Source organism: Balearica regulorum, chromosome 1 (assembly GCF_011004875.1).
Source record: "Balearica regulorum gibbericeps isolate bBalReg1 chromosome 1, bBalReg1.pri, whole genome shotgun sequence".
NCBI classification, from domain to species: Eukaryota; Metazoa; Chordata; class Aves; order Gruiformes; family Gruidae; genus Balearica; species Balearica regulorum.
Genome location: NC_046184.1, coordinates 51,577,398 through 51,590,964, shown reverse-complemented (window position 1 = coordinate 51,590,964; position 13,567 = coordinate 51,577,398). Strand labels below are relative to the sequence as shown.

Here is a 13,567-nt window from a genome sequence, read left to right as displayed (position 1 = left end):
TTCAGTTTCAATAATTACAAAGCTTTTTTCCTGGGATGAGCTCTGTTATACCTCTCAGTTGATGGTTAATTTCCAGGCAAGCCATGATGAGGTTTCCTCAACAGATTCCCCAGTGTAACTCATTTCTGTTGTAAGAGAAAAAGACCAAACCCTTTTTAAATTTTGTTTAGAAATTTGTATCACTGTTCTTTGTTTAGCCAAATCAGGGGTGTCTGTAGTTTTTAATCTTAGTTTATATTGTTATGATGTATTTATTGTGTCTCTTGGTGCTTGATTCAAGAATATCAAAATAAGCTGAAAGCTTTTTGTTGCCTTAAGTCTTGGGTAGTAAATACAAGTGTATTTACTTGTGTTTTTGTGAGCACAAAAGAAGCAAATGTTGAAGAATCTGGTCAGGGAAGTTCAGATGCTTACAGGGACAGGTGGTGCTGGGTTGAGAGCTACTCGAGCTTGAGAGAAAGTTCTTCAGTATGAGATTCTTTGATTTGGTGCCTGAATAGTGTTGGGGAGAAAAAGAGAAAGCCTTTAGTTTTTGAAAGTCCATGCCTTCTATTGACAAAATTGCAAATTGCTCAGGCTCTCAAAAGATTGCAGATGCTTTTCAGTCTTATAGCTACCACTGTCTTCTTGAGCCTAGAAGAAGTTTTCTGCTAAGGTTTCTTCCAGAGACTGGCTCATTTGCAAGACTGAGGAAGATGGTCCTGGAAGTGATGACTGCAACATTGTAAATCTGTCACTAAAATAATCTCAGTATAAGGGAGCAGCAGGTTTTGTGTGCATAACTGGGGTTTTTAAGTGCTTTTCTGAAAGCTGTATTAAGGCTTTATGCCTGTTAATCAAAGCTAGTAAAATTACAGACATTGCTTTTGGTTTCCAGTGCTCATTAGATCTTTTGAGATGGAAAGTTCCATGGCCTATTCGTAGTATATGTGCTACATTCATGTAACCTTCTGGTTTTTACCTTCCCCTCTGAGAGAAAAAAGTTTATGGATCTGACAGCAAATGCAAGAACCTTTGCCAGTCAGCTCATTCATTTTGTTGGCTTAAATGTCAGCCAATTTAACCAGACTGTGTTTTTTCACTTGACTGTTGAGAGAACAGAACCTTTGATAATTAACGTGGAGCTATTCATCGGTACAATCTAATCTAGTGAAATCTATTAAATAGAATGTCTCGATTTTGCTGTTTGATATTGCTTGTATCTATATGGAGGAGAATGCATGTGTATGTTTTCAAGAATGTAAAGTTGCTGTGATTACCTAAGTAAAACTTTCTGAGTCCAAGAGAAAGAAGATAAGCATAGGATATGAAAAAAAGACTGCAAGATTTGACCCCTTTGGCAGATTTGGGAGTTTACTGTCTTTTAAATTCTGTACCAGTAGTATATTTAAATATGCTTGTAATAATGATCAATATATTTTTTTAACTTAAAGGATTATTTAAAAACAAAACAAAAACCCCAAACAAAACCAAACCCACAACTTCTTTTGTTTTCTGCCCTTCATTACACTCTAAGGGCAAAGAGATGGGGGGGTGTGTGGTGTGTGAAGATAAGGGAAAGTATTCACAATCTAATTAGGACAGGCTAATTTCCATATATTTCCTCTGTTCGCAGAGGTTCTTCCAGTTGATGATCTAGATCAGGAGCTGAATATAGATGCTGTTACCCACTTTGGGAGGAGTCTCTTTGCCTATATTAACTAGGAAGACTAGCCTCAGATAAGAAGTTAACCTTTGTGAATACCTTTCTACCTCCCGTTTTCAGTTTTAACTGTTTGACTGCAGTTCTCTAAATACATAAAAAGAGGCTTCACCTCAGAAGTTTAATTCCATATTTAATATTGTTTTATTCAGAAGGAAGAGGCTGTGAGGGTCCTTTTGCCCTTTTTTCGCTAGGAGGTCAAACTGGACTGTGATATTTGACTTCATAATTATTTTTTTTCATCAGCAACAAAGGCCTTGTTTGTCAGATGTGGGATATATCTGTACAATATCATTTCTTTGACCTAATGTAACATAAAAGAGAATAACTTTTTTAAGTAGTTCTGTTCCTGACAGGGGAGTCTAGTTGGCCGGAATCATGTTGTTTCTAAAGACTGAGCATGGAAAAATGAAATTTTTTTTCACAGATGTGAACAAACCTGAGTTGAGAAAAATACAAAGAACAGATACAATGAGTAAGATGCCATATTTATAATCCGTTCTTGTAGAGTAGAATTGTGATTGTAAGGAAGTGCATCGGTAGTAGACGTGAATTTTACAAGTGCTCAGACTGGTGGCTTATAATCTTTGATAAATTATCCATTTATTTCTTATTAGTGTAATTAATAGTTTGCTCTGTATTTGTGCAACATGCTTATGTGATCAATAGCTTTTTTCTTTTTTTAAAATTCAGGTAGATCGAGAACAGTTTAATAAATATAAACACTATGGAAAGTTGGTTTTCTTTTTAGATTAAGAGGACAATATCCTTGACAGGTGTTTCCTGTTTCTGTTTTAAATTAACATTGTTTGCAGTACTCTAAGCTTTTCAGACCTCTCTTTTTGACAAAACCTTGGATTATCACCTTCAGAAATACTTATTTTGAAGTTAGATGCGTCTAGAATTATTAATGCAGCCAAACAAATGAATGATGCATAGTTTATAGTGTGCTTGAAGATATTTAACAGACTTGTAACTGGTGTAATTAAAATGCTAGTGAAAGGTTAAATGATTATCTGTTCAGATTTGAATGATGCAGTGAATGACACCATGGATTTTTGAGAATCATTAGCAACTGTAACACTGAGGATCATATGAGAGAGAATTTCATGATTCTTGTTTCTAGTTGTGTGGGCTGTTTTTATTCTTCAGTCAGTAATACCTTACTTGATTTTCTACCTTGTATCCTAAAAACTAAGTCTCTTGGCAGAATGTTCAGATCTCTTCAAAGCTCTGCCACAGTATACCTCTTCGCAATTTTTTTAACCATCTTTACACAGTTTGGCCCACTGCTGTGTAAATGTACCCATTTGGTTGTAGTGATTTTATGTAATCAGATTGAGCGTCCCATGTGTGTTTGCATCTCCTTCTATCCTAGGAGTTCATATGGAGTGCTGTTACCTGCTTGCTTCGATGTCTTATGCCCGTGGCTTGAGTTTGTTAACCCATCCTTAAGGGCCATGTAGCGTCCATGCTGTTGTTCACGTGCTGCTGTTACGGAGGGTCTCTGTTCCTGTCCTTTCCTCCCACTTTAGCTGCCGACTTCAGATAATGAGTTTTTCAGAACAAGAACTGCCTTTAGATGTTTGGAAAACACCTACCGTGTCATAAAACAGCTTGTGAAAATAGACAAATAGCAACTTCAGTGTGTATCTAAGTGGAAAAGTAATTTTAAAATGCTTAATCTCTATGTAGATGCATCTTAATGCAATACAACATCTGGAAACAGAAGAGTCAGCACTTAGTCTGATCCAAAGCTTACTGAAGTTGAAGGACAGGTTCCCATTGACTTCAAAGGCTTTCAGTCAGCAAAATCTTAGTGAGCTTTTGGTATTTGTGACCTTCCTGAAATAAACTGGCTAAAATTTAAGCTGTTAAATACCTTCAGTACTTCTGAAAATTTTAGCTGAATTTATTTAGACTTAGAAGGATTAAGCACACAGCATATGTTAATTGTGTATAAAGACCTTATGCATTCCTTTTTTTCACTCTCAAGGTACCAAAAGTCTGAGAGCTTGGACAAGGTACCAAAAGTCTGAGAGCTTGGAGGGAGCGGAGAGAGAATTTTAGCTCTCAGCGTTATAAGGCCTCTGATTTTTGGTGAATAGATGAGTGTGGAATCTAGTTGAGTTACTACTTTGGAATCAAAATGCTTTAATGTCAGTCCGCCGTATATCCAGGGTGTTCAGGACGTGTGTTTGCGAAATGAGAAGTGCTTTACTACAGGCATTGTGGGAAGGATCGGTCTGATGCAGAGAAACGGAGCCAGAACCCACTTGTTTAAATCTGTTTTTACCTCGATGATTTAAAAACTGTGGAGTTTGTTTTCATGTCTGTGTTATAGAGATCACTTTTAAATGACATTGAGAGCAAAGCAGGAGTTTAAGACTATTGAAGCAAACTGAGCCAATGACAATGAATGTTGGAAAATACTTTTTCTACAGTTTTTAAGGATAAAAGTGTGTACGAAAGGTAAACTTTAGCATAGTTCTCAAGGATTAACTTATGTTGCTTTTTAAAGACAAAAATACCAACTTTTCAGGGTTAGAGTGGAGATCGTTTGTAAGAAGCAGCAGTTTCTTTAATACATTGTCTCTTCCTTCATTTCCTATCAGTATAAGGATTGAAGAAGTATGTCTCTGCCAGCTTTTCTTGGTTGTATCAGATAGTATCGTATCAGCTTGCTTGTCCTCATTCTGTCTGCAGAAGACTAGAATTTACGTTAGTTGCATTCAAGTGTATGCATCTATCTGCCATGACATCTAAAATATTTGATTTGGGTACGACCTATTCAGAGTAGATAAATTTACAGAATAGAATAGTCAAGCCCTGGGCTCTGTTCTAAAGCTCAAAAATAAAAATAACTGCATATTCTTCACACACTTGGTAAGAATTTGGGGAAACATGAAGAGTCTTACTGCATCTCATGATAGCCGCTAGATGTATATTACTAATCAAGTAACTCCATTTTGGATTTAAATTAGATTTACTGTTAAATGGAGTAAATAAGTATACATCTGTTAAGAATTGGTGAAAATTAGTATCAGACAATTTCCCTTTAATTCTGTTAAATTAATTGACTAATTGACTTTTCTGTGAAATTGCTGTCATTTTAGGGAACTAAAGATAGCTTTGGATTTTATAGATCATATTTTCAAAGCTCTGTTCGCTGAGACCTTGTCTCAAACTGCCAAGATTTAGGAGGTTCTGCAATTTTGGCTGGAAATGAGAATAAAGAAGTCAAAAAGGACATTTTCATGTGCTCGGTATGCATCCTTTACACATCTGAATTAGCAAGAATACTGATGCTTTAAGGGAGGAAAATTTGGTTTCCTATCAGTGAGCATCTTTTCCTTTAAAAAAACCACCTGAATTACATTTCAGTAGAAGGAAGCATTCACTCACACATGGATTCCCGTCCACACTCCACGAAACCCTTCTTTAAGTGGAGAAATTTTGTAACTATATTTGGCAAATATTTGCTTTTATATTAGCTTGAGATTTAGAATGTCTTTCGGATTTTCTAATCCATGTGTCTGTTAATTACATGTAATACTCTTCAGTAGTAGACCTTCTTTTTGATTAAAAAATTGTGTAGGCTTAAATATTTGCAAGATCAAAAGCCAGGAACTGCCTGTTTCCGTATAAAGGCATCTGCTTTTTCAGTTACTGCCCAAGTGGAAAATTGGAAAGAAATTGTTGTGCTGTCAGGTAGCTTTAGGGCATTACGTAGCTAAAAATTGCATGTATTTTTTTTGAGAATAATACACATAGGAAGATGCATGTTTCAGAGAACACTGTAGGAGAATTGAGTAAAACCACATATAAAGGATGTGTCCTTCTATTTTTTTTTTTTTTAAAAAAACTAGGTTTTTACGAGAAACATACACCATAATTTTTGAAAAGTTAAAATAAATGCAGAAATACAGCGATTTCAAGTAAGATCTTTAACGCAGGTCCTGAACAGGAAACGTAAATGTTCCCCTTTGGAATGTTCTCTGAATACAGTTTCTTAACAATAAGAATATCCTGCTTTTGAGTGGGAGAAAGCAAAATTATTCATACTAAGGTGTGGCTTTATTGCACATTCAGCAACGCATTAGAAGGGCAGTTTCAAAACTGCTGGCTTAACTGTATCTCCAGCAGTTACATTTTTATTTCCTGTGTATCTGTACCCAGTGCCTGACTATTTCTCCTTATAGTAGCTGTGGTTGTCTAAGATGTTACCCTGTTTTGTAATCCACCTCTTTCCCCTTGGATGTAGTTGTTTGCCAGCCATTGTGCTGTTCATCTCCGACTTTCAGGCTCAAATCCCAAAGGTCTGCTTTTATCCATCCTCGTGTGTTACTTACTGTCCTGTGCAATGTAGTCTTGTGATCGTTTAGTCTATGTATGCCTTCTCCTGCCATCAACAGACACTTCCAGCTTGTTCCACCAATTTGTTCTTCCTTTTATTACATAGCATCTAAACAAAGAATAAGTTACACAATTGAAATGTGTATACTTTAGGGGATGATGTCAGTGTAAAAGTAATCATATTCACAATTTGGTATTAAATGTAGATCTTTAGAGTACTGGTTCTTGCATTCCTCCATTTGGAGGAGGACATCGAGAAAAATTTCATTTTCTAATTTTCTATGTGAATTACGCATTTTGGAGTGCAAAGAGGCTGATAGATGTGGGAAAAAATACATGAGCAGCTCAGACTTACAAGTATGCTGTGCTTGTGTTTGTGACTGCCTATGTGACTCTTGGAGGCTATGAACAGATGAATAAGTTATTGTGAAATAACATCTAGGGTGAATTGTCCATATGGACTGATGAAGGACAGAATTGGGCTTCTTGTCACGTAGGGGCAAACATACGGCATGCTGCAAAGTTCACTTACCAGCTCAGACTTGTGGCAACGTGTTTATCGGCCTGGACCTTTGTTGTTATTGCTTGTTTGCTTCCCGCTTTCCATGGAGAAAGTGCCTCTTGCTTTGTTCCCAGTTTAGTCTTACTTCTAGCCATTGTTATCAGGCTATCTGTTTCCCTAGGTGGGATCAGGTTTGAGAATTGCTTTTGTGTTTAAAGCTTTTAGTGTTACCTCTTCCTCCTTTTGTGAAAAGGGCAAAATATGGAGAAGTTTGGTAATTTCTCATCTGTAAACAAACAGGCTGGAAAAGAGAGAATGTTCCAGCCTTGTCCTTGGTAGGTTTGGTGAAAGAGGCTGCAGAGGAGGCAACAGAGTGTGCACTCAATAAGTTTTCGGATGACTGTTTTATTATTGGATGGTGAAATTAGTGACCAAATTAGCTGTTTGTTTGTGTTTGGTTTTTTTTTTTTTTAAAACCCGAAGATTCTAATTTTTCCTAACAGAAAAAAAATGGAAAAAAATATATGGGCACCTGCATCTCAAGACATTCTTCTTCAGTCCAGTAGAGTAATCCTGCTTTAAGGATATTGTTTTAAGGATAGCTTGCATGTTGACTAAATTTTCCATAAGCCTTCCTGTATTTTTATGTGAGGTAATTAAATTTTGGTTTCTGATGAACTAATTTTTTCTCGCTTTTTGCTTTTTTTTTTTTTTCAGGCTTCCTTAAGCCAGACTTGATATTGATAGAATGAAAAAGTTTAAGAGGAGACTTTCCTTAACCTTGCGTGGAAGCCAGACCATTGATGAATCGCTGTCTGAGCTAGCAGAACAAATGACAATTGAAGAAAACAGCAGCAAAGATAATGGTAAGCATATCTTTCACTTTCCAGAAAATGTAAGAACTTTAGCAGACTCCACTCAATTGAGTGTTCTTGGGTTTTGTTTCGGTTTTCACAATTGCATGGATTTCCTCACTAACCTACTTTTTTTGATTTATCTTACATTTGACTACCCTGGTTCTTTTTAACAGGTTGATATGTTGTCACATATTGTTTTGGTTTGCTTTGCTTTGATGTTAAACTGTTACACAGCTATTTATCAAAAGCTACCTAAATTGATATTTTAGTGTGGTGTGCAGTGAGAATCACAGATGCTCTTACAGTAAATAAAGCCATTATTTTATTAAGTTAGTGGATCTCACATCAACTTCATATGGCTTCAAATAAAAATTTTTTGCAAAAGCATTATTTGGTGATATAATTGATAATAATTGCTTAAGTATTATAAATAAAACTGTTTACCTTATCATTGGTGATGCAGTGCAATAGGGTGAGAATTGTCACCCCTTCACGTCTCTGAATAGTGCTTCTCTTCAGCAGTATGAAGGCAGCTAGAAACATTCAGGTTAACTAGCTTGTCTGTGTATTCTTACGCAGGTCTTTGGCTGATCCCATAAATGTATGAGCTGCTAGGAAGTTTGCATTAATGATGATACCACTTTTGAATGCAAACTGCAGTAATAATGACTGGAAGAGATTTTGTTGCTTTGTTCTGTTTCCTGGGCTGCAGCTTTTAAGCCGTATTTCATCTTCTATGCTGATGAGTGTTATTTGTTGCTCTGCTGACATCTAAGATTTTCTCAAGTATCAAGTGATCTGAATTTTTTTTTTTCTTCACACCAATAAATGATTCTGAATTTTCCTATTGAAAACTGACAGAGCTGGGAAATTTGAGCAGAAGTAGAGGCAATGGAATTTGCCCTGCAGACTTCTAAAACCCCATCCAAAATCTGTTGCATACCAAGCTTTTAAAAGCTGAATTTACCTTTGGCAAAACAAAGCTATTCGTATTTTACATTTTTACCCATAATCCGATGTATATTAATTGCTATCGTCCTGTCTTCAGCATGGACCATGCCCAATAGTTTGGAAAATGATGTTTATTGCAACTTTTTATGTGTTGATACAACAGATCTACTCTGAAACAATAATTGTAGCTTTTTTTTCACTTATGTCTATAAAGTACTTTCTGAGATACTGAGCAGTTGTCCCACATGGTTTGACTTGTATTAGCCTTTGTTACTGACGCATATTTTGTTCAGACCTGTATATACTTCTGACAGATTGATTTAATTATGCAAATAAGTGCGAAGAATATTACTTTAATGCTGGGAAGTGAATATCAAAAAATTGGCACCAGCACCAGTGAATGTAGTGAACTGGGTTACTGAATGGATTCAGTTGAAAACTGGATCCAGGAATTTTATTTTAAACTGGATCATGTTCTGGGTGCCAGCTCAAGGGACAGAGGACACAAAAACTCATTTGCAGAAGCATGAGCTTATGCCATCTTAAACCATGTATGAATCTATTTACATTTTATAGTATTTATGAGAATTATCTCAAACAGCAATACTTAGATGTCATCTGCATGCTTATTACCAAGCTTTGACAAACTTCTTAGTAGATATTTAAAGTGATAAAAACACAATTGAAAAAAATGTTTCTAATAAAAAATTCATTATTTAGCTTCTAGTTCTCCTTTTATTTTGCTTTACCCATTATTGCATTGGCCAAAAGGAAGCTTATATGCTAATATTGTGTGATACAGTACATGCTATGCTTGCAACTGCAAAACACTGTTAATGCCTTAGTAGGGTATCTTTGGACATGTTTAAGTGTTACTGATCCTCTTGACAGAGGAAGGATAGTAAATACAAACTGTACTGTTGCTATGTGTAATCTTTAACTCATAATTTCATGTAATTTTAAAAAGTTTTACTGTCATTTGCTTCCTTTTTCCGATACTTCTAGAATGCAGATATTAGTATCTGTCCTATCTTTGATCTTGCAGAGATGAACAGGATACTACTTTGTGGATTTTTGGCTTCCTTTGTTTTTTCTTTTCCAACCCTCCTTTTCTTAGAAAGTAGGGTTAGAAAAATGCTTGCTACACCAGCTAGTCCTGCTTTTCTAAAGGAAGCTCTAACTCTCCCACAGATCAAGATATTTTGGAAGGACCAGTTCTCAGACCATAGGAATCAGGGTTTAGGCAACAACAATTGCTGGAAAAAACAGTCAGGAAATGAGTTCTCTCTTTTGGTGAAAGACAAGTTTGGCAGAGAACATAGCCTGGAAAAAATCCTCCAGTGATCAGTATTAAAAAAAATACTTACAGAGGAGTGCTTAAATGAGAAAGTTCTGTCTTAGCATCTTCTCAAATCAAAGTGCTAAGAAGCCCGTACTAACTGTAAATACCCAGCTCGGACACATGAGAGGATGTAGTCTCTTGAAAAATAGTTTATAAAGTGATAGCTGCATTAAGATTTTGAAAGTGCATCTTTTACTGTGATAGTGCTGATCTCAGAAGGCAGGAGTAACCAGCTCCCTAGTTTTGCTTTTAAGAGGAATAAACAGCTCCTTTACCCTGTGGAACAGAGAAACACAAATGTGCCCAGTTCGCAGGCTTTGGATCTGTCCTTAAAGGAACTTTAAAAAGCACAGCCTAGTAAATCAAAGGCAAGCCAATATCTTGATGTACAGAGAATCAAAGTAATGGATACAAAGAGTCTTCAGAAAGTGGTTCTTCATATGTGGTTTATTTTCAACCGTTATTACGTCATGAACTTGAGAAATGAGAGTTGAAGGGCATTGCAGCTGTTCTCATACCTGAACACTGAAGGCCTTTACAGCAAATTTTTTTTTCATTGTTGTTGTCCAACTTTGTTTTATTTTTTCTTCCTAGCAAATCACCCATCTTGTCTCCTGTCACTCTATTCTGATGGCTGTGTTCACTGAAGGATTTGATTTTATACAAGCCAGCTTTTTCCCTCCCTGGAAAATGGCTGTGTTACTGGACCTTAGAGGTTGTAGAGGCTACATCCACAGAAAACCACATCTGTGCTGACCTGGGATCCACACTCATCTCTGTGTGATTTCACATACATGTCCTGTAAAATCTTTATCAAGTTCTAGTTCAGCACTGCAATTCCAGGTGTAGATCACATGCACATAGTATCAGGGACCTTTCCTTAGGGTCACCCCTTTGCAATAACCTGTCTTGTTCAGCCCTCTGGCACACATTTCCTCTCCCAGAACAATCGCCTTTGATTTCAAATAACTGCTGCTCTGATGCAGAGACCCACTTTGTCATTAGCTCCAGCTTTGAGTGGGTTGTTTGAAGATTTACTCTTAAAGAACAGTACTCCTAATGCAGAACAAATTGTCCCATTTGCAGTTCACAGACATAAAAATAGATATGTAACTTTTAATTTCTTTGCAGTGCATTGATACCACTGAATCAGCTAACCTTTTGTATGCGATCTCATTTCATACACAGCCTCCTTCATTGCGTGATGTCAGTACAACCTCAGTATGCAGCACTCATCCATCAGCAGCAAAATGGGATTAGCAGGGATCAACCCATATTGTTCAACGCAGTAGCACAGAGCTGTTGCACTGAATGTAGAATAACCAACAGTTTTAGTTTGGGGTTTTTTTGGAACACCATCAGATTATTTAGTGAACAGAAACCTATATATAATTAAATCTGCCTTACAAATTATGTTCATCATAATTGGCTTCTGGGTGAGGAAGCAGCAAAATCAGCTGCTTAAACCATAAAAATAGAGGGACCAGCGAAATGCCTAATATCTGTCTGAAGCCTTATGAACTGTGGACTGTATGAAGTATACTTTGGGCTATTCTTTTATCTAAATGCAGCAGCTTTTCATGGTCTCTGTTTCAACATATAAAACCAATTAGTTGGCCATTTGTTGTTTATTTTTCATTTTGTCTTGATTCAAGCACACTAACAATGTGCTGGCTTGCTTTTCTAATTCTAGGTTTTACCTTAATATATGTATTCAGATTAATATTAAAAATACTAAATGGTAATTTGTAGCAGTTGACAACTAAATTTGTTCCTGAAATTTTTCTTTGCCTATGACATACTAATGAAATTTGGCTAGAAGTAACATCCAAATCATGCATATTTAAAGCCCAATTAACTGTAAAATTTATGCAAATACTTTAAATACATATGAATATGCTCCCTAATGAAAGCAAAAAATGTGGCTGTATTGTCTAATATTGTAAAATACATTATCACAAGCTCTGAGCATGCTTTTAAGAATAATTTCAAGATATATTCAAAAATACATCCACAGCTCTTGCATGTATCTTGGAAAGCCATTCTATATTGCCAGTTTTTATTTTTATATTTATATATACGCACATACATACTAAACCAAACAAGTGAGCTTCTGATAGAGATGGCTTAATGAATTTTTAGAATAATTATCTCCATTTGGTGTGTTTTAGCTCGGTGATGTGATCATAGGATCCAGTTTCACAAACACTTGCATAATTTTTTTGTAATTTTACAGGTGTGAGTAATAATGGAAGGATCAGCTACAGTAAAGTGCGTAAGTGTTTTTTAGGTTTAAGGCCTTAATGACTAGTTACTACTCTGATAAGAGGAGTGAATGTTTATAAAAATTGACACATTCCAGTACTGTCTCAGAACATCCAAATGTCTTTGTAGTTGTAGTCATTTCATATCATCTTCAGTACAGCTGAGAAACTCCCATTCCATCTGCTATGTGTGATTCCTTGAGTATGGAAGGAAAACAGTGTGTTGCAACATATTTTCAAGACAATGTTCTTGAATTGAAAATATGAGCACAGAAATACTTACTGGTAATAAAACAAGACAATTTCTCTGTTGATACTGGAGGAAAGTATCAAAATAAAAATATCAGGGGGAGGGGGGAAGAAAAAACATCTCCAGAAGTGCTAGAGCTCATTCTAGAGCTACAGATTGCTGCAAATAACTGGCAGTTGTCACAGCTAAATACTGAACCTTGTACTGTCCCTCACACCATCCTGATGATGTTTTTATTATAGTCCGTATGTACCCTTCTGTGCTGTGGCATACATCAGTTTTTCTTATTACTGTTCAGTATGGTTTCTCCATCCCACGTACCCTGTACAACATAGTGTTCTTTCTTCCCTTCTGTTTTAATTTGCTTCTTCCCACAAAACCTGGAGGCTCTATTCATGTGTGGAAGTGCTTATAAAGTCAAATGAGCATGAAAATTCAGTGCCTGAAAGCGTGCTGCAGAGACCTGTAGTCTTGGGTGGGGGGGTTGTTGTCCTCTCATAAGCGTTTTCCTTCACAAGCAGAATGCAAATTTGGCAGGAGAACATGGTGCTTAGATGCAGAAGCGGACTCTGTAAATACACCAAATTTCTGCTAGCATAGGCTCACTGATGGATATGTAGAGATTTGTTCTCAAATGGAATTCAGATGGACTTGTTAAGTACATTAGAGTAAAATAGATGTGATTAGCCAACACCATTATTTCTGAAAGTAGGACAAAAAGGAGCCAGGTCCTCTGTTTCCTGATTTGGTTGGCATTGTGGCCTCACAGATGTTTGCATTGGGAGCTACAGGGTAGTTGTGTGTGGGGAGGCAAGGATGGAGGCCAGGGATGCTTGTATCTTGGCTACGATGCTGACTCACATTGATTTAAATTGTACCTGACAGTGTTCTGAAGGATTTGGTGTAGTACGATGCTTTCTGGAGTTATCCTTTTTAGAAGGAAGATAAGTAACTGATAGCGTGTCATGCATATGGGATAGGAGATATGGGACTACCAGACTTGTGTTCCAATATGTGTTCTGATGACCAAAAGTGCTGTCTTGAGAATTATCTTTTAAATGGTATGAAATATATAAATCTCAAAGGCAGATACTCTTCTTTGACTATTTCACATCTGGTTGTGATTGTCTTTGTCTCAGTACCTAGACCGAAGGCAAAACCTTACTGTATGTGAAGTCAACTTTGAAAGGCTGTTTTGTAGTGCTTTTTAGATGTCTTGATCTCATTTTTAGCCTTGTGTCTTATCTCTTGGTTTTGTAGTTTGAACAAACTCCTTGGAAAAGTTTCTGTCCTTTCCATCCCAAATTAAAAAAAAAAAAAAAAAAAGAAAAAAAAGAGTTTAC

At 36.4% G+C, this 13,567-nt stretch overlaps 1 protein-coding gene across 7 annotated transcripts in view; it reads left to right on the top strand.

Moving 5' to 3' along the window:
* The window catches only part of CDK17 (cyclin dependent kinase 17), a 118,046-nt gene that overhangs the window by 52,110 nt on the left and 52,369 nt on the right, over positions 1-13,567 (top strand). For 5 of the 7 annotated variants that reach the window (XM_075749141.1, XM_075749128.1, XM_075749148.1 and 2 more), the window contains exons 2-3: positions 7,278-7,426; positions 11,947-11,985. In XM_075749141.1, coding sequence (XP_075605256.1) covers positions 7,309-7,426; positions 11,947-11,985 — 157 coding nt within the window. In that variant the 5' untranslated portion in view covers positions 7,278-7,308. The remainder of the gene's footprint in view (positions 1-7,277; positions 7,427-11,946; positions 11,986-13,567) is intronic. The other 2 variants (XM_075749156.1, XM_075749165.1) reach the window with 1 other exon arrangement.